Raw genomic sequence first — 27,934 nt, 5'->3', positions numbered from 1 at the left:
AAAACCTCCCCTTCAGCCTCCCAGACTCCTGCTTGACTGTGCCCCTGGCATGGTTGAGGCAACCGTTAAAGGTGTCCTGGGCCAGCGTGGTGCGTCCAGTATAGGGCCACATGAGCTACAGGTGCAATGGGTATTCAGCATCAGCCACCATACAGGGGGCATTGTGATGTTCCCGAGTGGGAGCTCCTGTGTGGGGGACATACGTGCCCTCCTGCATCTGGCGTCCCAGCCATGAATTCTGGAACAGCCAGGCATCGTTGGCCCTGTCCAGCCACCCCATGCACTCATCCAGGTAATGGCCCTTCACATCCATCAGGGCCTGGAGTACCACCAAATGGTACCCCTTCCTGTTAATGTAGGTGCCCTCGCAGTGGTCTGGAGGCCAGATCGCCATGTGTGTCCCGTCCAGAGTTCCGAAAAAATTGCGGAATCCCAGGTCCACGAACCCGGTGAGGACAGCATCCGGGTCCCCCAGGATCATGACTTGTGGCAGGAGCACCCTGTTGATGGCTCAGACAACCTGTGGGGGAGGGGGAAGAAGACATGTCCATGAATGCCTGACTTGGAGGCCCCCAGCCCCCTGCTGCCTGTCCCCACCCCACTAGGGGCCCCCTTCCCCCTGCCCACTGGGGCCCCCTGCCCCCTTCCAACCAGGGGCTCCCTGCCCAGTAGCCCCTTTCCCAGGGTGGGTCCGTGGTGGGGGCCAGACTTATCTCAATCATCACCGCTCCAACAGTGGTCTTGCTGACTCCAAGTTGGTAGATGACAGACTGGAGGCTGTCGTGGGCAGCCAGCTTCCATAGTGCAATGGCCACCCTCTTCCGCACTAGGAGCGCTGGCCACATCTGGGTGTCCCAGTGCTGGAGGACTGGGGAGAGCCAGTGGCAGAGGTCTTCAAATGCCTGGTGGGTCATCCGAAAGTTCCTGAGCCACTGCTCATCGCCCCAGTCTTCCAGGATCAGCCGGTCCCATCACTTGATGCTGGTGGTGAAGGCCCACCAGCACTGGATCATGGGGGCCCAGGGAGGGAAGCAGTGCCGTGGCCAGGGCCTGCAGGCTGGGTCCCATGCAGGCGACCTGGCTCAGCCGCTGGAAGAGATGGGCAACCAGGATGACCAGCAGGGTGGCCACAGTGGAGAGGAGCTCGTCCTCGGGGAGGGTGGGAGTGGGCATGGTCTCCAGCTTTTGTCTCCAGCTCGTGCTCTGCTGCTATCCGCAGCCTGGCAGTCCTGAGCATGTGCAGGGTGAGGGTGTTGGGAGGGGCCCTTTAAGGGGTCAGCTGGCTGCTAGCCGGAAAGGGCTTGTCGGCCATGCGACTCCATGCCTCCATCATTTCCTGGCCCCTTACTTCAAAGTAGGGTTGAATTGTGTGTAGATATTTAATTTTGAAGTAGGGGGAAGCCTACTTCCAAGTAAGGGAGGGTGCATTTTGTGTGTAGACGCTCTACTTCAAAGTATAACTTTGAAGCAAGCAACTTTGAAGTTATTTTGTAGTATAGACACAGAGTTTGTGTTTAGGGGGAAAACTTCAACCATTTAAATTGCAGCATACTGTATGGTTCAATAATTCCAAGACACATAATTCCTTGTGTTCAGAAATATGTTGGCTCAACAAAAAGACCTAAGGGTTTGTTTCATAAAGCTAGAAACCTAAATTCAGTCAGGCAGATGAGTGCTCAGATTGGCAGTTAGGCACTCTTATGTCCATCTTAAACAGTAGCAAATCTGCACAAGTTTTATAACGGTGCTCCAGTAACGCATTTCTGACTGGGGTGTGAGCAGTGGGTAATGAGTTTCTCCAAACGAATCCTGTCATGTAAGTTACTTGGCTTTTGGCCAAGGATGCACTAGTGAGTTTTGTCAAGAAACCTGGGGTTTTGTCAACAAAACTCATGTAGCATCTACACACAAAATGCGCTTTGTCAACACAAACTGTCAACAAAGAAGCAATGTAGATGCTCCGGGGGGCCCTTTTGTCGACAGAGCAGATGCAATCTGTCGAAACATCTCTTCTGACAGTAACTTCTGCTGACAGATCATGGTAGTGTAACCGTGGCCTCGGTGTAGTGCACCTTTTAAAATGTTATTATTTACAGTATTTCCTTTTGTTTCTTTCTTATCTCTCTCCCTTGCATAGAGAAATCGGTATGTGTGTGTTGCTGTTTTCAGTAACTGATGACTCGTTGCCTACCACAAAAGCTTTTGCATGGTGCCACATTTTGGTGCTGTATTAGATTGTTTACTTTTTAAAATGTTGCAACAATGAAACTAATGATTTAGATTATTTTGGCATGATGTACTATCAGCACTATGGCTTATCTCAAAGTGAGGAGAAAAAGATTAACATAGGAGTGCTTGTTTTACCTCAAGAGACTGGTCTCATGTACCTACTTAGTGGTGAACCTTAAATATCAGTTTATCATTCAGTTTGGATATACATCCAAGGTTTGGGTATCTATTTGAACCTTATTGCAGCTTTTTGAGGCTACTTTCCTGTTATTGGTTTGTCTCCCCTACTATATCAGCCACACACACTCTCCTTCCCGGACTCCTGCTCTCATGTATGTCAGATCTTTTACAGGTCGAGAGAGATTGACAAAGCTGTGAGACTAGTGAATAGTAAGGAATTGCAGTCATTCTAGGACTCAAGGAAAGGGAGAGAGAAGATGAAATACTTACGTGAACTAATGCAATTGATGTGAGAGATGGGAAACTATACTGAGTAGCTTTTCTTTTGAATACTGTTTTAATCATGTTTATCATTGTATGTGGTGTTATGAGAAACTTATGATCAGGATAACATTTTTCTCAGTTGTGACCATATTGCTAATTTAAAAATTAGTTCTCTGATTATTCTGCCAGTAACTAATGAATTACTCTTTTAATCCAATATGTTTCATTAAAGCAGAAGTAAGGAAGAAAGGTGAACTCTGAACATGAAGTTGTATTGTACGATAGTTTTTTTCTACAAATATCAATCTCAGACAAAACTGTTGATCCATATTTTTACCATTTTCTAGCTTTGCAATTTTAAATTCAAAAATATTCCTATCGTTATTACGCCCTTGATTGTCTCAGGAGGCTGAATTTTCTTGGATTTTGTTGTTTGTAGCCACTTGATCAGACTGTTTCTTCTAATTTTTTTTTCATGTGAAGTTGCTGATGCAGATGCCACTGTTAAAACCCTACAAAAGGAAGCAGATCGGCTGCTGGATAAACTCAAACCAGTCAAAGAACTTCAGGATAATTTGGGGAAAAACATCTCTCAGATTAAAGAATTGATAAACCAAGCCCGGAAACAGGCAAATTCTGTAAGCACTTCTTTCTCTGTATGGTGGATGGTTTGTATTCTTTCATGTAGCAAAAGAAGCCCTCCCAGTCCCCAGTACCCATGGTAAAGAGTTCAGTATAAATAGACAGACATAGCTCAGGTTATCTAAGGTCTGGTTTTTCCCTGTGGTTTGCTCCCCAAAGGTCTATCAACAGACTTTACAGAGCCCTGGGCAATGTGATGGGAGGGGAGCTCAGTTTTGGTCCCCCTAAAAGGGGCAGGGCCTCAGGAAGAAGGGGCAGAGCTAAAAGCAGTTCACCATCAGCACTGCTCAGACCACATAGCACAGGGCTCTGGTGGCAGCAGCAACAGCCAGGAGTCGGATGTCCTTATAAATCACCTGGGCCAAGTGCCCCTTTTGCATTCTCTGTCGGTGGCTCTGGCTCTCCACATACAACACAGCTCTGTTGAGTGAGGAATGTTAGCAGTGTTGGACAGCTGAGGGGGTAATATGGATAAAGATATGGAGGGGGGGTGACAGAGAAGAAAATACTCCTTGTTTGATAGCTGTGCAAAATTTATTACTGAAACAATTCCAAAAAGATGTTCTCTGCCTTAGCATAGGTATTAAAATCCTAATTTTGCAGGAGTTCCATTACTTGTCTACCACATGGGCTTGGTAACACCAGAAACAGTATGGCTGCTTTTTGCCCTGTTATATACTTATGTGGCTTCTGAACTGCAACAATCAGAAAAATCAGAAAATTCTCAGACATGAAAATTTAGTAAATCTCCTGTATAACTCGAACAAAATCAACACACTGGCGTAAAAATGGCTGAAAGGAGTGTATGCATAATAATGAAGCCATGTCTGATAAAGTGAATTTCAAATTCTAACAGAAATATAGATAAGACAGAAAGGCAGGTTAATCATTATAATACATTTTTCATTCAAAGACTTCAAAGAACTTGGCCTATCAGCATTTCTGTACACTATTATTATCCTTGTTCTGTGGATGGGGAAGCTAACACAGAAGAAAATTAAATGACTTGCCTAAATTCATGTAGAACTGTTTCTTCAGGGCCAGAAATGAGTCTGAATCTCTAGAGGGTTGGATCATGGCTATATGTGTCATGTGTAATGTGTTTTGGTGAACATTAAAGCTGTGTCTACACGTAAGCACCCTTTCAAAAGGGCAAAAATCGAAGTTAGGCTTTCAAAAAAGCGGTCATCGAAAGAGAACCCCGCCGCTGTTTTGCAGATCGGCGTTCCGATCTGCTCTTTTGAAGTGCCATCGAGGCCTTTCAAAAGAGAGCGTCCACACAGCTCCAAGCCCTCTTTCGAAAGAAGGGAGGCAGGAAATGCCGCAGACGGGGTCCCATGGCTGACAAGCACTTCTGGGGCTGCAGCCAGCAGCCCTCCTTTAAAGGGCCCCTCCCTCCGCCCTCCCCTCTGCACGAGCCAAGTGCTGCCCAGCCTGTTCCAGCCCAGCAGGGTCCACTCGTGCCCACCATGGAGGCCCAGCAACAGCTCCTGCAGGAGGACGCCCTTATCATGGACACCCTGCTGGCAGTGCTGGGCTCCCTCGCCGCAGCTGCACCCGAGCTCATCGGGGGGCTGCAAGGTCCCCCTGGAGCCACGGGCCTCCCCCCACCGGGGCACCGCCGGGCACCCCCATGGGTGCCCCAACGCCTCTGGACCCACCCCAGCAGCACCAACTGGTGGGAGTGCTTGGTGCTAGGGGAGTGGGGTGAGGAAAGGTGGCTGCAGAACTCCCGCATGTCGAGGCAGACCTTCGAGGAGATCTGCCACTGGCTCACCCCCGCACTCCGGCACCAGGACACCGGCATGCAGCCAGCCCTCACCCTGGAGAAATGGGTCACAATCGCCATCTGGAAGCTGAGCACCCTGGACTGCTATCGCTCTGTGGGACAACAGTTCAGGGTGGGCAAGGCCACTGTTGGGGCTGTACTTATGGAGGTAAGGTGGGCCCGGGGGTCATGGGGGCTAGGGCAAGGGGAACCCTCCCTGCAAGGGGCCGGATGGGACAGGGGCTGGACGGGAGTGCGCAGGGGCTGCACGGTCCAGGGGCCAGACGGGAGGGGGCAGAATGGGCCTGAGGCGGGGGGCAATGGCCTCAACACCCACACTAGAGCACGTGTCCCCCTTTCCCCTCTTCAGGTCATCAGGGCCATCAATGCGATGCTGTTTCATAGGGTCGTCCGCCTGGGGGATGTGGACAACACCGTTGCTGGCTTCCAGGACCTGGGCTTCCCTAACTGCATCGGTGCTTTGGACGGCACACACATCCCCATCCGTGCCCCACCACACAGCGCCAGTCAGTATGTGAACAGGAAGGGCTACCATTTGGTGGTGCTGCAGGTCCTGGTGGACGTGAGGGGCCAGTTCACCAGCCTCTACATGGGCTGGGCCGATGCACCCACGATGCCTGGATCTTCCGGAACTCCAGCCTCTGCCGCCGCATGGGGGCCGGCACCTTTGTCCCCCAGAGGGCGATCCCCGTAGCAGAGGACGTCACCATGCCGCCCTGCATGGTGGCAGATGCGGCGTACCCCCTGCAGCCGTAGCTCATGAGGCCCTACATGGGACAACTCGACCCCACCCGGGAGACGTTCAGTGAGAGCCTCAACCATGCCTGCAACGTGGTGGAGCAGGCCTTCGGGCGCCTCAAGGGGCGATGGAGGTGCCTCCTCACGTGGCTGGAGGTCGGGATCCCCAACATGCCCCAGGTGGTGGGTGTCTGTTGTGTCCTCCACAACGTTGTGGAGGGAAAGGGGGATGCCTATGTCCCCGGGAGGGGCCTCTGGCTGGCGCTGTCAATGAGCAGCCGGGCACCGCCCCCATCTGCCAGGCCCACCAGGATGGCCACCGCATTCGGGAGGCCTTCAGACAGTCCTTTGGTGATGGCCACCTGTGACCCGCACGCATGCCCACATCACACGCACATCTGTCACCCAGCATCCCTGCCATCCCCACACCTACCCCCACCAGCACCGCACCCACACATCCACCACCCACCAGCCACCAAGGAGCACAGCATGGAGTGGTGAATAATAAAGAAAGGTTTATATAACTGGGTGTTCATAAATAATATGTACGGGGGGAACCTAACTTGGAGTGGAGCCGGGGAAGCCTAACTCAGAGGGGGGCGAGGTGCTCATTCCAGAGTGGTGGGCCACGAACCCCTTCGGCCCCTGGAGCCCCTGCCCCCCGGGTGTGGGGACCCCAGCAGTGGGGGAGGGTGCCAGTAGCACTGGCAAATATTGCCGGTGGGTGGGCCTGGTGGGGGCAGAGGGGGCAGGCTCAGTGGGGGCGGAGGGTGCAGGCTCAGTGGGGCAGAGGGAGCAGGCTTGGTGGGGGTGGAGGGGGCAGGGCCAGCAGGGGGAGACACTGGGGGAGCCAAGAGGTGGGCCACAGTAGCCGTGTGATCCCACACAGCATGGCCAATGCCCTCAAGGGTGTCCAGCAGTCTATCCCAGGCCGCCCTCCACCACTCCATGTCGGTCTGGGCGAGCTGGAGGTGCTCCTCAGCCACCTCAGCCTGGCGCTGGGTGGCTGGGTCTTCCTCGGCCTGGCAGGGGGCCCTCAGGCCATGGCCCCGACAGTGCGCTGCCTGGGGTGGAGTCCGGCCACCTCCAACGGCTGTGGGCGAGCTCTCTGGGACGAGGGATGGCGCGGGGCTCTCCTGGCCCACGGATGGTGCGGCTGTGTTGAGAGGAGGAGAGCATGTCAGTAGTGTTCCCAGGATGGAGGGGACCCGGCTGTGGCCTACCCGCCCAAGCCCACCCCATGGGGCCCCCGCCCCCCAAGGGACACTGACCCCTCTAGGGAGCACCGACCCCCGCCGCCCCCCAGCACCAGGCCTCCTAGCCTGTGTGTGATTCCAGGGGTCTGTCCCGCAGGTGGCCCTTCCCGGCCTGCGCTGCGCGGGCCCCAGGCACAACCAGCCACCACCCCTCTGTGGCTTACGGCACTGTCCACTGGGGGCGGGTGCTGTGCATCACTGATGTGGCACCGCGGGGTGCCGCATCCCATGTGGGGGCTGGCCTGTGTGCGGCCTGGGACCACCGGTTTCGTATGCGGGCACCTAGCCGTTGCATTGCCCCCATCCTGTGGAGTAGGTGTGCGCCCCTCCCTGGATATACTTGAGGGTCCTTCGGCAACATCCGGATATGTCCGGCCCTCGATCGCCCAGCTGGAGAAGCAGGAGGGGATCATGATGGTCAGCTCCCCCTCCTCACTTGACCAGTCCGTGGTCCCCTCGCCCTCCTGGGTCCCTGATCCGGGCTGCTCCTCCTCCGGCTGCAGCTCCTACCTGGAGGTGTCCAGGAGAGCCATGGGGGATGAACTCTCCTGGGTCCCCAGGATGCTCCATAGCTCCCTGTAGAAGGGGCAGATGGCTGGTTCTGTCCCGGAGCATCCAGCCTGGTCCCTGGCCTGGGCATGTGGCTGGCACAGTTCCTTTACTTTGGAGTGTACCTGCTCTGCGGTACACTCCGGGTGGTCCCTGGTGTGGAGGCCCATTGCCAGGCGGCCAAAGGCTGTGGCATTGCGCCACTTCACACCCATGTGGCACAGGACCTCTTCGTCCTGCCAGAGGCCAAGGAGGTCCCGGAGCTCCCGCTCCATCCAGGAGGGAGCCCTCTTTTTTTTCTCCCCCTGGGAGCCCTGGGAGCCTTGCAGGGGCTCGGAGGGGGGGCCGTGGGGCTCGTGGGGGGGCTGGCTGCTGGCCATGAGGGTGCTGGGGTGTCAGGCTGGAGCGTGCGTGCAGGCTGCTCCTGGCACGCTCTCAGCTTCCTGCCGTGGGTTTCCTGTGTGCATGCGGCTTTAAGGCAGCCGAACACAGGGACCGTAGACCCCTGCTGCTGCCGGCTGGATCGGCCCCACACTCCAGCTGGTCGGTGCCATGGCGGACCTGTATTTCGAAAGAGCGGACAGTGGAGCATCTACACGTGTACCCTTTCGATTTATTATTTCGAAAGGGAGCGATCTTCCTGATACGGGATTGGGGTTTGGATTTTGAAGTCTGTGCCCTGTTCTTTCAATTTTCTTTCGAAAGGCGGGTTTACACGTGTGGACGCTCCTCCTGCTCTTTCAAAAAAGGACCATTTATTTCGAAGTTTTTTGCACGTGTAGACACAGCTTAAAAGTTTTGGAATGGTCATGCATAATTTAATTTTAATCAACTGGTATTTATATTGCATATTTGTCTCAGGAGTGTGTGCTTATAATGGGATCCTACTTCAGCCTCCAAAATGTTTGCTGAATACAAAACATGTTCTTTTATTGTCCTTAATCGTTTATCCTTTTAATAAGGTTTTTTTCAGGTTCCTACAAATATCAGCTGATTAAAATTAAATGATGCATGAGTGCACCACAACTTTTAGAGCCCTCAAAACATCTGTCACAAATGACACATAAGGTCCTTCCCAGTCCTTTCTGTTGTCCTCATTGAGCTACTGGGCTCTCTCAATTGACTAAACCTGAAATCTATGTAGGCCCTTAGGCCCTGATCCAGCAAGTACTCATGACTTTATCATGGGTAATAATATTACAGTCACTATCAAAGGAACTTATAATAATCACAATTAGATTGTGTTTAAGAATTGGAACTAGCAACATCTGACAAGAAAAGGAATTAATCTTAATTAAAACCAAGGAAACATAGAATACCCAGTGGTGAAGAATGTCTCAACTGGGAGCTATTGTAGAACCTTGCTGTCACAAGACCAATTATTGCTGGAAAGTGCGTTTTGATCAACGGATGAACAGTGCTATGTTGGAGCTAGGTATTTATTGATTGATTGATTGGTTGATTGATTGATTGATTGATTGAACAGAGCAGCCACACAGGTCAAGATGGTGTCTCTATGATTCTATTATCGAACTAACTTCTAAATATCTCCACTACCTGAACTACCACAGCTTCCCTTGACAGACCATTATCTTACTCTAGTCATTCTTAATTCTAAACAAGGAATTTCAGTGTCCCGCATACTAGATGGCAAGCACCAGTGTCTAGTCTTCAGTAATACATATAACACAGAAATGAAACAAAAGCACAATCCATTTGCAGATATTCTTAAACCTTGAAAGTTTTCTCCAGAGCAATGAGCAGTAACTCAGGGTCTTTCTGCTGTTTTCTTTGAAGATCAAAGTCTCTGTGTCTTCTGGAGGTGACTGCATTCGCACATACAGGCCGGAAATAAAGAAAGGAAGCTACAACACAGTCATTGTCAATGTGAAAACAGCAGTTGCCGACAACCTTCTTTTTTACCTTGGAAGTGCCAAATTTGTAAGTCTGGTTTTCAGTTTTCCCTTGTCAGAGTTTCTCAATTAAATTGGATCACCAACATCAAAAAAGAGAAGATTATTTCTCCCCATGGGTTTCAGAGAAACAACATGCAGCCTGGGAGTTTTACTGGTTCACAAGTTATTGTTTCTAATGAAAGAAGCAAAATATATTGCTTTTTATATCAATATAGGATTTTAGAAATAACATTAGTGGCAAATATTTTGGTTTTTAGCTAGGAACCGAATCTGAGACGCCTGTATGCATGACATTAAAGCTGTAAGAGCTGCAGTACAACTGGGGTGATTTTTGTTCTGTTTCTCATTTTTGTCTTATTTTTCTGTGGGAATGAAGTTGCTAATCGTCTTAATCTGTCAAAGATCCTCCTTCCTATGACTTCAAGTGAGGACTATAACTTCAGGAATGTGTAGTAATTAAATAATCAGTTTTTCATGAGCACTTTGGCAGACGGGCTTCTAGAACCATCAATAAACATTTAGTGAATGGAAAAAGTGTTCTTTTCCTAATATCCTGAGCTATGTATTGTTTTCCTCCTATAAATGAAGATTTAGGATGGCAGTGTGTGTTAACCCATGAAACACTTGCATTTTCCATTGTAGAATTGCGAGCCTGATGAATGTTTGTAAAGTATTTCAGGTTAACAACTTAAACAGTCAATTAGCCAGCATTGTAAGGACACATATCACGGAGCAAGATAGGAACCAGGGCTAAAAGATGGAGGTCCAAACTTACATCCTTCATGGGAGTTATTGTTCAAATGTTGTTATGTGAGCTTGGGTCTAGAGGCCCATTAGTTTACTAATGACCATCAGACGTATGAAGGGATAGGGATCTATAGGGATTGTTATAATGAATGTTTTTGATTCCCTTATTTCATAGATTTTTTTTTGTGTGTGTGTCTTAGACTGACTTCTTGGCTATAGAGATGCGTAAAGGCAAGGTAAACTTCTTGTGGGATGTTGGGTCTGGTGTTGGACGCGTTGAGTATCCAGATCTAACCATTGATGATGCAGTTTGGTACCGGATTGAAGCCTCTAGGCAAGTACTCAAATAATTTGTAAGCTTTAGTTCTTACACCCATACAAAAGCATGAAACTTGGCAAGCCATCCATCAGGTCCACTCCCTTCAAAGTCACATTCTTAAATGCAGTCTTTGTAACAGTAGTTTTAAAAAAGAAATACCTTTCACAGTGATAAATGTAATTCAGTTTAATGCATCTTTGAACCTGTGTCCAATAGTCTGTTATCAGAGAGTTTGTACCAAAGAAGCTATAAATGGGCTGCACAATGTGTCTCTCTGACTGCTGTTGAAATATACACACCTCTTCAATGTCCATAATCTGCTTTTACATGGATACTTATCCACCCTACCTCCTTCAGTCCATACAAAATCCACTTACTAAAAGCTCCCCATTTTTCTTCCTCATGGTACAGCCTCTTTTCATCATCTTTAAGACGTTTCACATCTTTGTCCTCACTTTTGTCCTCAAATCCTTAGTTGTTTTTGTATTTTATATGGAGCACCCAGCCCTCTATTCTGTCAAGCTACATCTACACTAGAGAGTTTCATCAACAAAACCCTCATTTTGTTAACAAGACTCGTGGAGTGTCCACTGTGAAAATGCGTTCTGTCAACAGTAAATTGACAGAACACGGCCCTTTTGTCAACTTCGTTTTGGGAAGAAGTGGCCTCCAGAAGGAAGACTTCCTTCTGGAAGCCCCCCCGGGGCCGTGCTTCTACACAGCATTTTGGAGTCCGGTAGAACGGTCTTCTGGACTCCAAATCACGTGATGTTATGCTAATGTGGCACGGGGAATTTGCATCTGTGCCTCATTAGCATCTTTCACTCCATGTATTAGCATGCACTTCCAAAGGAAGTGGCCTGTGTAGAAACGGCCAGTGATGTCAGTCTTGCACCTGTTCACGTCTCTCAAATTCCTCATTGTGCTAGGAACATGTTTCCTCAACTGGCCTATAGGACCAACTCTATTCTCCAAACTTCTTATGACATCTTTCAACCCTGAGGCCTACAAGAATTTAGGCAAATGACAGTGGCTTGGTAAACAGGAATTTGGAGATAGAATATCTAAAAATGCAAATGTATATGCTGTTCCTATCCTCTATCTTTTGTCTGGTTACTCAGCTTTGTCTGTTTGTTCATCTAAGCTGCATCTACACTAGCCCCTTCCTTTTGGTAATGAGAGAGGTCAGAAGATGCTAATGCTATATGTAATGCCTCATTAGCATAATGGCAGCCGCAGCAATTCGAAAGTGCCACTTTCGAGTCGCGTACCGCTCATGTAGATGGGGGCCTTTCAAAAGGACCCCCCAGTCTTTGAAACCCCCTTATTCCTAAAACCAACTTTCAAATCGCTGCAGCCACAATTATGCTAATGAGGTGCAGCATATTCCTGGCAACACATCATTAGCATCTTCCAACCTCGCTCATTAACATGCCCCTTCTGAAAGGAAGGGACTAGTGTAAACGTAGCCCTAGAGTGTAAGCACTTCATGTCAGGGTCCCTGTCATCTTATGTGTGTGTCACGTCATCTGCACTGTTCTGTGGGCATGGCTGTAATACAAATAAATATAGATAATAATGTGAAACAAGTTATTCATTAGCAGAGAGTCATTCTTAAAAATTTTAAATGTTGAAGACTATTTTTGCACTCAAACTGAATATTTTTCTCTCTGACTTTCAATGAATTGTGTCTTTTCAAAACCTCTTGATTTGATGCAGTATTGGCAATGGATGGCCTGTCACATTGCAATACATTGATTTTTATACAGCATGCCAACCTAATATGCACAATGCTTCTTCATGCTGAAAACATTTGAAAATATGTGGTTTATGCAAAATCAACATCAAAGATGTTGGTCAGTTTAAACAGCACAGATTGTATAAAATGTTTTGAAAAAAGCAAGTGTTGAATGTTTGTAAATTTGAATTTATTTATTTTGGCTCCTTGATCCATATATTTGAAGTACTATACAGATATTTTGCTAAAGTGCATACTGTCTAGTTTGGTAATTAAGGCCAAAAATAGGTCGGTTTAAAAGAACTAGATATTTTCAAACCTCTGCATATTATGTATTTACTGTAAAGCAGGCACTATTAAAATCTTTGTAATTTTTCCTTTGGCATATATATAATATTATTGCACTCAGCATAAGGAACACTATATTACATAAAGAATACCATGTCAACACTAATTATTTGCAAAGGGAGCTGTAGTATTTTAACAGCAAGCCATGCCATGTGTGTGCTATGTATATGATGTGTCCTTTATTTGCTGGTGCTCAGCAAAGCCCTGTCATTTGTGTAATCTGAGACCAAATGAAACTGGATAAAGAACATGAATCCTAATTTGAATAAGTCCTCTCTGATCATAATGTGTTAATTTTACACAGATAAAAGAATAAGTTATCAATACACAAACTAGTCAATTCTGTGACACAATGAAATGCATCAAAGACTTGATCCAAAGCCCAAAAGAGTCAACTGAAAGATTCCTATTGACTTCAATGGGTTTTGAATTAGGCCCTTATCTAGTTCTTGTTTTACTCAAAAACTGTTTAGATACCATCTGATTAATATTTCTTAGACGTATTTCTGAGGCGGTTGAAGCAATGTCTTCTCCCTTAAGTTGAACTTTAACTTTCTGCCTGGAATATTCTTCCTTTGCGGAAGAACAGCTTCAGAAAGAGGGGTTTATTTGTTTTTATTATTATTATTTTAGGCACATACACTATAACTTGAGCATACTTTGATCATTATGGCCGTGTCTACACGTGCCCCAAACTTCGAAATGGCCATGCAAATGGCCATTTTGAAGTTTACTAATGAAGCGCTGAAATGCGTATTCAACGCTTCGTTAGCATGCGGGCGGCAGCAGCGCTTCGAAATTGACGTGCCTTGCCACCGCGTGGCGCGTCCAGACGGGGCTCCTTTTCGAAAGGACGCCACCTACTTCGAAGTCCCCTTATTCCCATGAGCTCATGAGAATAAGGGGACTTCGAAGTAGGTGGGGACCTTTTGAAAAGGAGCCCCGTCTGGACGCGCCACACGGCGGCAAGGCGCATCAATTTTGAAGCGCCGCTGCCGCCCGCATGCTAACGAAGCGCTGAATATGCACTTCAGCGCTTCATTAGTAAACTTTGAAATGGCTATTTGCATGGCCATTTCGAAGTTTGGGGCACGTGTAGACGTAGCCTATAACTCTCCTCTCAAGTGGGTCAAAGGGCAAGGATTTATATGTGGTGCCATCTCCGTTATTCAGATGCTGATAGCTAATGCCAGGTGAAGCACACTTGCTCCATGCATCTCTTAAATAGTAAGCATTTATGAATAGTGCAAGGTACATTTTGCAGATTGACGGTTACCAGTGTGCAGGTATATGGTCTCAAATTTGCCAAGCATCTCAGAGGAAACCTGCTGTTACTTACAAATTATTCAAATCCTATTAATATCTCTTATCTTGACAAGTTAGTCAACCATTCTTCCCTTAAACCTCAGTAGCCCTTCTCAAATGAGAGTTATTTAAGGAGGAGGATCTGCTGTTAGCACATTAGGCTAGTTGAAGATAAAAGATCCTCTGTGTTGTTTGGGCCATATGCGAGCTCCTAAAAAAATATACTATATTTGGCTCAGTGATTTCAGATTGATTTAATTTGGCCTTTTTTCCTGGTTTCATGGAATATTGATTTCTGTACACTACAATTTGAAAGCATCAAACATTGTCTTTTAATAGACTCCAAATATGTGTCATTTAATAAAAATATCTCTTGTAGTCTCACTTTCTTTCTCCATTTCCTATACTGGTTGTTTCTACCCTTCTATATACAGAATGCAAAGATTGACAAAATTTTAAAGTAATAAAATTCAACTTCAATGGAAATGAAAAGTCTTGCTCTTTTCCTCACCCTTTAGCAACATTCTGATTTAGCAGAGCATCTAAACCTATGTGTACTATTAAACACAAGAGTAGTCCCACTGATTTTAATGGGACTATTTGTGTACTTAAAAGAATGCATGGGCTTCATTACTGTACTTTGGATGTGGCCCTGAAATAAGATATCAGATAGTGCTAATCACAACTCTAGGGCCGTGTCTACACTAGCCCCAAACTTCGAAATGGCCAATTCGAAGTTTACTAATGAAGCGCTGAAATACATATTCAGTGCTTCATTAGCATGTAGGCGGCCACGGCGCTTCGAAATTGATGCGGCTCGTCCCGACGGGGCTCCTTTTCGAAAGGACCCTGCCTACTTCGAAGTCCCCTTATTCCTATCTGCTCATGGGAATAGGGGGACTTTGAACTAGGCAGGGTCCGTTCGAAAAGGAGCCCCATCGGGACGAGCCGCGTGGCAGTGAGTCATGTCAATGTTGAAGCGCCGCGGCCACCCACATGCTAATGAACCGCTGAATATGCATTTCAATGCTTCATTAGTAAACGTCGAAATGGCCATTTGAATGGCCATTTCGAAGTTTGGGGCTAGTGTAGATGTAGCCTAGGTGAGTGGCAAATCTTATATTTACTGCTTACTTCAGCAGTCATGGATATCTTTTTCTTCTAATGAGAAAAAAATGGTTAAATCAAGAAATTTTAGTATACTTTGGAAAACCAACATTTTGATTTTTTAGCTGAGACATGATAAAGGGGTGGGGCCAGTGTCTATTTTTCAAGGTAGAAATGCTGCCTGGAAAAGCTCTAGGTGAAATGTAATCTTATTATTGTACATGTTTATGCATTTTATCAGAAATGCAAATATCAGTTCTGTTTTCTGAAAAAGGCCATTTAGTTTTGCTGCAAAACGGAATTATTTTTTAGAAAGAAATGGGGTTGCCCACAAAGACACAGATGATGGATAGCTACATATTAATCAATTAGCTAGTAATTTTTGGCAATAACCAGTTGTGGATTAAATTATAAGTGGACTGTTGCATAAGAAAAAAGGCAATTTGTAGTAAAAGCAGTATGTTTACCTAATAATCATAGATAACATAGGTTATTTATGTTCCACATAACATCATGAATTCATATTTCAGTCCCTGTTCGGATTGCATGATCATATACCCATATTCAGAATGCCTACATTATCATGACATTGATCATATGTGAAATCCAAAATCTAATTGTAAAACTAGGAGATTTAGCTTTTCAATGAATTTAGTATGAACATAAACTCTTAATAATATAGGAGTTCACATGCAACATTTCAAGATCAATGATAAAATCCGAACGGTTATACTTTTGGTGCAATATTGAAACACTACTACGAATTAATTGGAAACTAACCTTTCCTTTGCATTAACCTTTCCATCAGGCTAATAGTCTGGGAGGAGTTCTTAACTTATTGTGCAAAGATTCATAAAGTGATTTCCATTAAGTTGTAAGTATTGGCCAACAGTTATCACATCAGCATCTGAGATATTGTATTTATTCCTGACTCTGAAAACAGAAACACTGAGGAAAAAAGTGTTCACAAAGCAGCAACTCATAACATATAAAAAGGCAATTCCAAACATAGCAAAGCAGCCATTTTAAGCGTAATAGGGCTTATGCTTGAGTATAATCATCAGCCAGGGTACTCCTTTGTGGATGATGCAGATCTCCTGCATTACAATGAAGTACATTAAAGGGCTTGTTATATGATCATCCACTTTGGAGGAATAAAATTAATCAAGTACACCATATGCAGTTCAGGAGTGAGTTTGAATCATAGCCTGCCTCATTTGTTAAGTCAAAATACAATTACACTGTACTATTTTGGTCAAAGTAATTATCAAAACCAAGATTCTCTACTTTAGTGGGTGAATTCACCTCATAATGTATGCATATAGTGAGTTACATGCAGTGAGGATACTGAGGTGAGAATAATGTAATCAGATTTGTCACTTGCATACGTATTGAGAGCTAAGAAACCTCTATTAATTTGTATTGAAAAGCGAAGTTAAAAATGGACAAAAAGTGTGTGTCACTTGTCAAACATATCTGGAAAAAGTGAGGCTTTATTTGTAGCAGTTTTACAAGCAGATGTATTTATTTGTTTATTTGCTTTGTTCCAATTCTAAGAACTGGAAGAAATGGCACCATTTCAGTACGAGCTCTAGATGGTCCCAAAGCTACTATTGTGCCAAGTACCTTCAGTGCAGTCTCTCCACCTGGTTATACTATTCTGGATGTAGATGCAAATGCCATGCTCTTTGTCGGTGGTCTAACTGGTAAAATTAAGGTAATGTATCACTTCAGTCTTTGTGCATTAAGATTATGGTTATGGTTACTTACATAGGCAACACCTCCTATTATAATGAATTGTCATGAAAGCACAGCCAGCACAGGTTCCATAGAGGCTCTCTGTCTGCCCTCTGCCAAAAGCCATTCTGTTTCAGTGCTAGTCTGCCTCTTCTTACAACTTGGCCCTCCATCAAGGGCACATAGAATTTTATCCTTTCCAGTGTAGACCATTAGTCCCACAAATAAGTATCAGAGAGGTAGCCGTGTTAGTCTGTAGCTTTGAGAACAGCAAGAAGTCCTGTGGCACCTTATAGGCTAACATATTTTGGAGCATAAGCTTTCGTGGGCAAAGACCTGCTTCATCAGATGCATCTGAGGAAGCAGGTCTTTGCCCACGAAAGCTTATGCTCCAAAATATGTATTAGTCTATAAGGTGCCACAGGACTTCTTGCTGTCCACAAATAATAGTTGGTCAACTTCACATTGGACCTTCGGTCAGAGTCAAGACTCACTAGCCCTAAACCCTGGTGTCAGGGGCTACGTCTACACGTCACTTCTTCCAGAAGCAACATGGTAATGAGCCATCTGGAAAATGTTAATAAGGGGCGGATGTAAATTTCCTGAACCTCATTAGCATATGAGCATGTGATTCAGAGTCTGGGAGAAGTTCTTCCAGACTCCAAAATACATGTGCGGATGCACAGCCCGTGGGGTTGTAGCCAGGGGGATTCACTAGCCGTTATTCCTCCTCAGGGAATTTTAGCTATACCTTATTCAATGAGGAGTCTAGGCCATCCTGTTCTATTGGGCTCTGATCCAGGGATTCTTGAATAGGGAGTCAATGCCTGACTGTGCAGACCTCCCTGGACCACTTCTTACCTTCACCTCTCTTGGTCCTTTGCCTTGCCTCCTTTCTAGGCTCTCATGTATCAGCTCTGTTCTTGGGAAGTCTCCTCTCTCCAGAGCTTTTTAGCACTTTCTGACATGGGCTTGTTCTGCTGCAGAAGAGTTTTCTCCACTCCCTATGTTGGAAAACTCTTAATCAGTAGGGCTGTGGCCACACTTGTCCCTCCTTTCGGAGGGGCTGTGGTACTGCGGCACTTTGGAAGATGCTAATGAGGCACTCCCATGGCTACGTAGTGACTCAGTAGCATAATGGTAGCTGCACACACTTCAAAAGTGCCTGTTTCAAAACGCACGCTGCCCGTGTTGCCAGGGGGGCTTTCGAAACAAGCTCTTGATTTTGAAAGCCCTTTCTTCCCTTTGATTTTGGGAGGAAGGGGCTTTTGAAATCAGGGGGTCGTTTCGAAAGGCCCCCGGCTACGTGGGTGGCATGCATTTCAAAACTGGCACTTTCAAAACTTACGCGGTCACCGGTATGCTAATGAGGCATTGCATAGTCATGGCAGCAACACATTAGCTTCTTCTGAAGTGCCACATTACCATAGCCCCTCCAAAAGGAGTGGGTAGTGTGGCCACAGCCTAGAGGTTTTTCTACTCTCTTCCCACCGTATCACCAGCACACAGAATCCATGGTGGGCTCATGTCCTTCTGCTTTTCCAACTGCCGTGAGCTCCCCTGTTGCAGGCCTATCTGCCTTCTGTCTGCCAGCACTCCATCTTGGCTCTGTGACTCCAGCCAGGCTTTTCTACTGAATGAGAGACCGAGATCTGCTCTTCTTCCTGGTCAGTCCCTATCTGAGCCATGTTCAGACCTTTTAACTCCTCCCTCCTGGCTTCGTATCCACAACAGTTGTAGTGACATGAGGATCACTGTGCACATGCCGGGCCCAGCACTTAGGTCAAAGCAAGCAAGGTGGCTACCTTGAGCCCGTGTCTTCAGGGCCCCGCAATCAAGTTGACTATAGTATCCACTACCCACTGGCTAGGCCCCACTGTCAGCATTCCACCTCAGACCCTGCCCATGGTCTGGGCCCTACTGAGCCCCTGGCTCTCAATCTTTTCAAGCTTTGTGTGGAGTAGATACATCCCATCACATGTGGTAGTAACCAAACAGTGCAACTAAGTGTGGCCCCCTTGTGCTAACTGTTGTACAAACACATTCACAAGCTAAGTTCCTAAAACAATGTAGTCAACTAACAGGGTGTATTCAGTCTATGAATCCATGTCCTTTCTGGTGAGTCTCTCCTCTTGCATTTTTTATGCTAATCTCCTTTTTGCTTTATCATAAGCATATTTGGTCACTGGTATGGTCCATCTAATCGTTTCTAGAACTCCTCTTCTAGCTGCTGACATTTTCTGTCAGTACCATGCATTCAGCTCCACAGCCCGCTCCTGCTTCTTGCTCACCTACCCTCCTTTTTCCCTTTGCTTGCTCCCCAAATGCATCTCCTTCTCCTACAGCTGCCTTCTGTTCATGCTCACCAATCTTTCAGTTCCCATTCCAGCAAATCACAGGCATCCTGCTTCCATCTTATCTCCTATTGTTGACTTATCCATTCTTCTTCGAGTGTCCCCGTGGGTGCTCCACCATAGGTGACGGCTTGGCCGGCGCCGCAGATCGGATCTTCCAAGCAGTTTCTGCCGGACCGCGCATGCGCCGGCACGCGCCGCTCCCTGGCGCGCTCCTGGCCATGTGCGCGATCCGGTCCCCGCCAGTTCCTCTCAACCGCCATCGGCTGCAGACGGAATCCGACTAGGCTAAAGCCACATAGCGTATTCAACGACTTTATTTGTTTTGTCTTTAAAGTTTTTCAGTTCTTAGGATACCATAAGTAACCGGTTGTTATTTTGTAAAAAAAACAAGCAACAAACAAGCTACGGAGGGACAGCTCAAGCCAGTCCCAGTAACCAGCGCCGGAGGCCGGGAGCTAGGGCCATCAGCCCTCCTGCGGAGGCAGGCCATCGGACGGGGAAACAGCACAAAGAAGTGCTAAGTACCCACAAACAAACTCAAAGACTCACCAACAATGTCCTCCTCAGGCTTTAAAAAATGTGAGTCCTGCCGAGAGGCGATGCCAGTGTCCGATGGGCACAGTCTATGCATAAGGTGCCTGGGGGAGTCCCACGTGGCACAAAAATGCGCCTTCTGTGCAAAGTTAACGACCAGAGCACGGAGAGACAGGGAGATGAGAATTAAACTGCTGCTTCTTGACAAGGCCCTCCAGCCAGACGTGCCGGAGCGGCCGCAGCAGGAGGGACCCTCCGGGGCCCTTAGAAGGAAAGCTGCCTCCCTCACTCCATCAGCGCAAAAACGGAGGAAAGTTTCTCCAACCCGATCCCTGCCGGCAGCAACAGTGAGCGGGACGGGAGGAGCGAGCAGCCCCCAGCCGCAGCAACAGCTGATCGGCGGCGGCACGGAGAGCCACGCGGAAGCGGCTCAGCCTCCGATGATCAGCCAGCCGCCCCGCACCGCAGGCAGGGCGGCGGCTAAGCAAGCGCCGGTACCAGCGGCACCGCAGGCAGCGGCACCGATCCCCGGGGAACCGGCGGTGCAGAGCGCGCAGGCACGTAGCCTGCAGGCGCAGAAGGACTCCGCACGTGTGGCACCGCCCTCGAGCATGCCTAGCACGGTGCCGACGGGGCCGGGATCCCCCGCCCATCAGGGGGCGGAGTTACCTCCTCAAGGGAGGGGGAAGGCTGCACACAAGAGGAGGCATTGCAGCCCCTCTCCAGACAGGGCTGTGGAGCTCTTCTCTCACAGCCCTCCGCTCATGTTGCAGACTCCAACCAGAAGGCAGGGGCCCCCCCTAGCCTACCCGGAGCCCCCTTCTCCTTTCCTGCAATCAGCCTCCCCATGGCTGGCACCACCCTCGCCCTTCCTGGGATTTGAATCGCTGGACTATTATGCAAAATCGCTCTCTCCAGTGTCTCGACGATCCCCCTCTCCCAGACACACAGGGTACGTGCAAAGGGAATGGTCAAGGTCACCTTCCCAGGAACAGTGCCTATACTGCCATGGTCGTCCCTACCACGCGGGGCATGGACACCATCTGCAATCTACCAGGGAGAGATCCCCACATATTACCTCGTACCCCCGAGGGCAATCGCGATCGGGGACGGAGACTCAAGCATCCCAGGGGGGACTGGCCGTGGACCCACGAGATTTTCCCTCGCAAACCTCCAGCGAGAGGGCGCACCATCACCATCAAGAACCGGAAGGGTCCAAAGAAATGTACCCCAGCGGTTCCTCGTTTTCCTCCCCGGATGAGGCCACGGCCTTAGGGGACGTCCATCCCAAGGACGATCTCAAACAGTTTCAGGAGCTGTTTAAGAGGGTAGCTTTCACGCAAGGCATCCAGACAGCACAAGTGCAAGAGAAACATCATAAGCTCCTTAAAAATTTGAGCTCCCCGGCCTCCTCCAGGGTAGCAATCCCGCTTGATGAAGCGATCTTGGAGTCCGCCACTACCATATGGCAGACCCCGGCAACTATTCCGCCTGTCCAAAAGAGAGCGGATAAGAAATACTTCGTGCCGGCGAAGGGCATGGAGTTCTTGTTTAGCCACCCCCAGCCAAACTCCTTGGTGGTGGAGTCCTCGCAGCAAAGATTAAAAACATCTCAATTTAAAACAGGGGGAATGGACAAAGATGCCAAGAAGCTAGAGCTGTTCGGCAGAAAGGTCTACTCCTCCTCCACTTTAACCTTGCGAATGGCAAATTATGCAGCGCACTTGGCGAACCATAATTTCGACAACTATGCCAGATTAACTTCCCTCATGGACTCGCTTCCAGAGGACAAAAAGCCGGTCCTCAAGGCCATAGTGCAAGAGGGCTACGCGGCTGCGAGGATGGAAGTTCAGATTGCTTTGGACGTTGCGGACACGGCAGCACGTTCCACAGCAACTGCAGTGGTGATGCGACGGGAGTCCTGGCTCCAGACCTCGGGCATACCGAGAGATCTGCAGGCGAAGATAATCGACCTTCCCTTCGACTTGCAGAAGCTGTTTGCTGAATCAACTGACTCGGTCCTTCATTCCAGTAAAGACTCAAGAGCCACACTCAGGACCCTGGGGATTTACACCCCTCCATACTCAAAGAAAAGGTACTACCCACAGCAAAGGCGGTACCAATACCAGCAACAGCGCCCCCAGTATCACAGGGGTTACGAGCAAGGGCGGCATCAGCAGCACCAGCAGTACAGAACCCCCAGGCGACGCTCACAACAGGGCCGTACGTCCTCGGGGCGGGGCCAAAGGCCACAAGTTTGACATACAAATCCAGGGCTGCGCCATCACCACCATTGCACAAGATCATCCGAAACGACTTTTTCACCATCGCCTCCGACCATTCTACGACCAGTGGCAAAGGATCACCACAGACAAATGGGTGCTGGAGATCATAGCCACGGGGTACGCCATCCCCTTCCAGTCGCTCCCGCCGCCGCGACCCCCGCCCAAGCCCCACCCCCAGGAGGCCTCCCATGTAGCCAGGCTCAGGCAGGAGGTGGCCCACCTAGAGTTCATAGGGGCGGTGGAAAAGGTGCCGGAGCAACTGCAAGGGAAAGGGTTCTACTCTCGGTATTTCCTGACGGAGAAAAAGACAGGAGGCTGGAGGCCCATCTTAGACCTTCGTGGCCTCAACAGGTATCTGCGCAAGCAACGTTTTCGGATGATCACTATTGCCTCCATCCTTACAGCACTGGACGATGGAGACTGGTTCGCAGCCCTCGATCTACAAGACGCGTACTTCCACATAACCATTCATCCGGCTCACCGACGTTTTCTCCGGTTCATGGTGGGCAACGAACACTTCCAATACAAGGTCCTACCGTTTGGCCTTTCCTCGGCCCCCAGAGTCTTCACCAAGACCTTGGCAGTGGTGTCAGCCTACCTGCACAGACAGGGGGTGTTTATTTTCCCGTATCTGGACGACTGCCTGCTCAAAGGGACCTCGAAAAGGGAGGTTCTCCGCATGATACGCGTCACAGCAAACACGTTCTCCGCACTTGGCCTGGTTATCAATATGGCAAAATCAAAGATAGACCCCTCACAGGACATAGAGTTCATAGGGGCTCGCATAAACTCAGTCTCAGCGAGAGTATACCTTCCAGAGGCTCGCTTTCGAGCCATCGGTTCCCTCGTGCAGGTCATCACCTTCAGCCCTACGGTGCCGGTCTTGACGTGCTTGCAGCTGCTGGGCCACATGGCAGCGGCTACGTTTGTGGTACAGAACGCCAGGTTGCACATGCGCGGCATGCAACATTGGCTGGCAAGTGTATACAAGCCGGCAGTACACACCGTTCACAGGGTGGTGTCGCCCCCACCTGGGGTGCGCGAATCCCTGCAATGGTGGGTAAACCCCGGGAACTTGCTAACAGGGGTACCCTTCCATCAGCCGCAAATATCGGTTTTCCTCACTACGGATGCCTCCCTCATAGGGTGGGGAGCGCACATGGGCGAAGAGGTGGCTCAAGGACTGTGGTCACCCACGGAACAGTCTCTGCATATCAATGTTTTAGAGCTCAGAGCAGTGTTCAACGCCTGCAAACACTTTCGAGACCGTATACAAGGCAAAGTCGTCGGGATCAGTACAGACAATACCTCCACCATATTTTACATAAACAGGCGAGGAGGAGCTCGATCCCGTACCTTATGCGCGGAAGCAATCCGCCTATGGAACTGGTGCATCGCCCACGATATAATCCTGAGAGCCTCCTACTTGCCGGGCACGCACAACGTGAAGGCAGACCAGTTGAGCAGACGTTTTGCGCTCACCCACGAGTGGCAGATCCGTCCCGATCTACTACGGCCCATTTTCCACGCATGGGGGTTCCCCCAAATAGATCTGTTTGCCACTCAGCACAACAAACAGTGCCCACGATTCTCCTCCAGAGCAGGGCTGGGCCGGGGGTCCCTGGGGGACGCGTTCGCGATCCCGTGGGGAGGCCCCCTGCTTTACGCGTTTCCCCCCGCAGTGCTGATCCACAAGGTTCTGCAAAAAGCCAGGAGAGACAAGGCTCGGATGATCCTGATAGTCCCAACATGGGATCGCCAACCATGGTTCCCCCTACTCCTGCGCCTGTCGGACCGCCCACCGATGCCTCTTCCGGTGGCGCCGGACCTGCTCACGCAAGCCCAGGGGTCCATAGTGCATCCGCACCCCCAAAGCCTGCGACTGCAAGCGTGGCTAATCCATGGCTCAGCTCCCTAGAGAGCACATGCACAGTGGAAGTACAGCAAGTCCTAGAAAGTAGCAGGAGGACTTCCACTAGGAAAACCTACAAACAAAAATGGACTCGCTTCATGGCTTGGTGTTCTACCAAGCAGCTGGCCCCCCTTTCGGTGCCTATACCTACAATTCTAGAGTATTTACTGGACCTCAAGAGAGCAGGATTCTCGCTATCCTCGTTAAAGGTCCACCTGGCCGCCATCTCGGCGTTCAGACATGAGGAGGGAGGGCACACGGTGTTCGCCCACCCTATGGTTACCAGGTTCCTCAAAGGGTTGGTAAACCTATACCCCCCTCGGAAACCGATTCCACCTTCGTGGAGCTTGGACCTGGTGCTTACCACACTCATGGGACCACCGTTCGAACCCTTGGCCACGGTTCCCCTTCGCCTCCTTACAGTAAAGACGACCTTTCTTCTTGCAATTACGTCAGCCCGTCGGGTGAGCGAGCTTGCGGCAGTCATGGCAACGCCACCCTGTACTGTCTTTTCCAAGGAGGCGGTAACCATACGGCTGCATCCAGCCTTTGTTCCCAAAGTTTCTTCCGAGTTTCACATCAATGAACCTATTGTTCTACCCTCGTTCTATCCAAAGCCTCATAACTCCAGCGAAGAGGCGCGCCTACACCTCCTGGATGTGAGGAGGGCGCTAGCCTTCTACGTAGACAGGACCAAGTCCTTCCGAAAAACGGATAGACTCCTGGTCTCCCTCGCTCCCAAATCTAAAGGAGAAGGTCTCTCATCGCAGAGAATCTCAAAGCACATTGTATCCTGCATAAAAATGTGCTACGAGCTCAGAAAGACTCCTTTGTCGGCCACTCCCAGGGCTCATTCCACCAGGGCGGTGGCAGCATCAACAGCCTTTTTCAAGGGCGTTGCATTGAAAGACATTTGCAGAGCGGCGACCTGGTCATCCTACGACACGTTCGCCAAACATTACGCCCTTCACAGGGTATTCCAAGAGGATACCCGTCTCTCTGCAGCGGTCCTCTCGGGGACCAGCTGCACATAATCCGATTACCCACCACCTATCTGGGTTACTGCTGGGTAGTCACCTATGGTGGAGCACCCACGGGGACACTCGAAGAAGAAAGAGAAGTTACTCACCGTAGTAACGGTGGTTCTTCGAGATGTGTCCCCGTGGGTGCTCCACTTCCCGCCCATCCTCCCCGCTTCGGATCTCTGTTAGTGTTTTGCAGGGGCAACCGAGGCGGTTGGTCGAGGAACTGGCGGGGACCGGATCGCGCACATGGCCAGGAGCGCGCCAGGGAGCAGCGCGTGCCGGCGCATGCGCGGTCCGGCAGAAACTGCTTGGAAGATCCGATCTGCGGCGCCGGCCAAGCCGTCACCTATGTTTAGACTATGGTTGCTATTTTGGGATACAAATGTATCCCAAAATAGCAACTCTGTGGTTACTCCCCATGCTCGAAATAGCAGTGCTATTTTCAGCATGGTATTCCAGTTCTGCTACCCCTCATCGGTGTACATATTTCAAACTTCAGTGGATTCAGATGACACCAAATTCAAAATAAGGTAATATAAACTCACAGAGTTCTGAATTCACTTCAACATAGAGTCTCCAGTGGTTAGGGATGCTTTATTGATGCTACTAAGTTATTGCTATTACAGAACAACAAGATAGAAATCATATACAGAGCAAAACAGTTAGGAGGGATGTGAGCATACTGAAAACCTTTTAACTCCTACTGCAGGAAGTCCCAATCCTGGTTTTCCTCACTACAGGGCCGCAATGGACATGGCTCAGCTGGGGGAGGTCCAGGGCACCCCTGAGGTCTGGGTCCCTGGTGAGACTTCTAGTTTTTGGTACCCCACAATATTTTATACCTCTGTTATTTAGAGGGTGGGCAAGTGCTGGGTGAATGACAGCCCTACAAAATGGGACCTGAAGAGGCTGAGGCAGACAGAATTAAGAGAGTTGAACCTGAGGGCAGACATATTTACAACTCAGTAATTTTCCATCTCAAATTCAAGTGCAGGGGCTAAGGCCTGGCTTGATGCCTACACTATCGATAACTTGAAATCATTTACGCAGTTTGCATTGCACAAATTGTGTAAATTATTTTGAGTTAGGGATACAGCCTAAACACAGTCTTAGAGCCTCCAGCTCCAAAGGACTCAGGATAAGGATCCAGGAAGAGAGAGAGTAATATTGTGAGAGCTGTAAGAAGTAGAGCAGAAGGTGGTGTGCAATATTTGCAGTACTTAAGTTGCATTGGTAAGTTACCAGGAATCCAAAGACTGCTCTTAACTTATGTATAAATGCAAGTGTACTTAATTCTGAACAGAGAGGGTTGAAATTCTTCTACAGTAAAAAATTCCCGACAAACAGGTATTAAAAGAAGTGTAAATTTAAGAAGCATAAATTTCTAGTGGAATAATATTTCATGAGAAAAAAATCATTGAGTGAAACTTTCCATATCCAGGAAAAATTGAAGTAATGTTTAATTGCCTCTATATTTATATATTTTAAATGGCAAGAATGTCAGTATCTAAAAACAAAATATTTTATTTCAGTCAACAATATTGAGATGTTTTTATTTAAACATTTCCTATCTAAAATTGTTCAGCATTTTGTTTCACTAAGATTTTCAATATTTCAGCTTTTGGAAATGAAAGCAAATGTTGAAATATTAGAATTTCTCATGGGCTAGAAGTTTTGTTTTCTGAAGTTCCAATTCTAAAACATGAAGCTAATTGCTGTTTTTTAATGAATAGAGTGCGGTAAGTGCATGTAAGCTTGCATAAATAGCAACTGTCTAACGTAACTCTGAATAGAAGATATTCGAAAAGCATTTGTAGAAATTCAGAAAAATTCTTTTAAGAGATTTGGATTCGAGAATTAAGTCAATCTCTGTTGACTGAACTTTGATCTAAAACCCTTCTGCTTTACATGAAAATGGGTCCACAAACAACCTGAATACTTTATTCTTTGAAAGTTTTCTGAGCTGTTGATCAAATAAACCTTGAAGCTTCGTGTTGAATCATTAAGTGGAAGGATAACTGTTAAAGTCAGTTTTTTATCATGCGTTTTCATATCAGAAAGTAGGAAAGGCAATTTCACTGAAGAAGTCTGTAAAAACGTATAGTGACAAATAACAGCTTTTGCTATGCTCTCTCCCCATGCTTTCTTACCAGCTGCAAATGGTAGGTCTAGCTTGCTTTTGATTTCCTTTCTTTCCCAGCAGCTGAAAGGAAAGATTTAAGCTTCCCCTGCAAGCCACAAATAAGAATCTCTATGGCAGACACCTAACAATAATATTCTGCCAGCTACTCAGAGTTCAGAGAGAGTTTCAAACTTGCAGAGAGCATTGAGCCTTCCATAGTCAGCTACAAAATGAAGCTTCTGCAACTACCAGCTGGTGAACCTATGCCTAATCTATCAGGTTATTTAGCACAGCAACTCACTACCTTTCTTCCCTATACTTTCTCTTGCTTACACTCCGCTCCTCAGTCAGAGTCCAGATGCTCCAAAAGATACATCACACACACCTAATATGGCTTTTTCTCTAGTATTTCATTTCTGTCGTGTTCGCCCAATTAGACACAACTACATTAAGGTCAATAGAACTACCTTTCCCTACACTAGTAGTGAATTTGGCCCATTATGTCTGTTTGGCTACAGAGGCAATTAGCAGCATATGTACATCAGGTCATGTGGGCTGGGGAGCCTGATTCAGATAAGCATTTTATCATGTTCATGTTTAAGTCTTCCCTGTTCATGAACTTAAGTACTACGGACTTAGAAAAGATTTCAGTTTGGTTAATCAGTGGTGCTTTCCTTAATTGGACCTAGATGCTTAATATAAAGTAAAGTCAGTGTTTAAATTCTCCCAGAACTGAAAAGCTATCAACAGGCTTCAAAAATCCCCTCAGCCAGCACACTGGGGCTACGTCCACACTAGCCCCAAACTTCGAAATGGCCACGCAAATGGCCATTTC

At 48.0% G+C, this 27,934-nt stretch overlaps 1 protein-coding gene across 4 annotated transcripts in view; it reads left to right on the top strand.

The window, feature by feature from the left end:
- Positions 1 to 27,934, top strand: part of LAMA2 (laminin subunit alpha 2) — a 588,677-nt gene that overhangs the window by 503,352 nt on the left and 57,391 nt on the right. For all 4 annotated transcript variants that reach the window (XM_074990592.1, XM_074990590.1, XM_074990591.1 and 1 more), the window contains 4 exons: positions 3,157 to 3,311; positions 9,445 to 9,588; positions 10,511 to 10,644; positions 16,685 to 16,844. In XM_074990592.1, the coding sequence (XP_074846693.1) occupies positions 3,157 to 3,311; positions 9,445 to 9,588; positions 10,511 to 10,644; positions 16,685 to 16,844 (593 nt within the window). The remainder of the gene's footprint in view (positions 1 to 3,156; positions 3,312 to 9,444; positions 9,589 to 10,510; positions 10,645 to 16,684; positions 16,845 to 27,934) is intronic.

Source organism: Carettochelys insculpta, chromosome 3, assembly GCF_033958435.1.
Source record: "Carettochelys insculpta isolate YL-2023 chromosome 3, ASM3395843v1, whole genome shotgun sequence".
Taxonomy (NCBI): domain Eukaryota; kingdom Metazoa; phylum Chordata; order Testudines; family Carettochelyidae; genus Carettochelys; species Carettochelys insculpta.
Note: the sequence above shows the minus strand (reverse complement) of the source record. Positions and strands in the feature narration are given on the sequence as shown.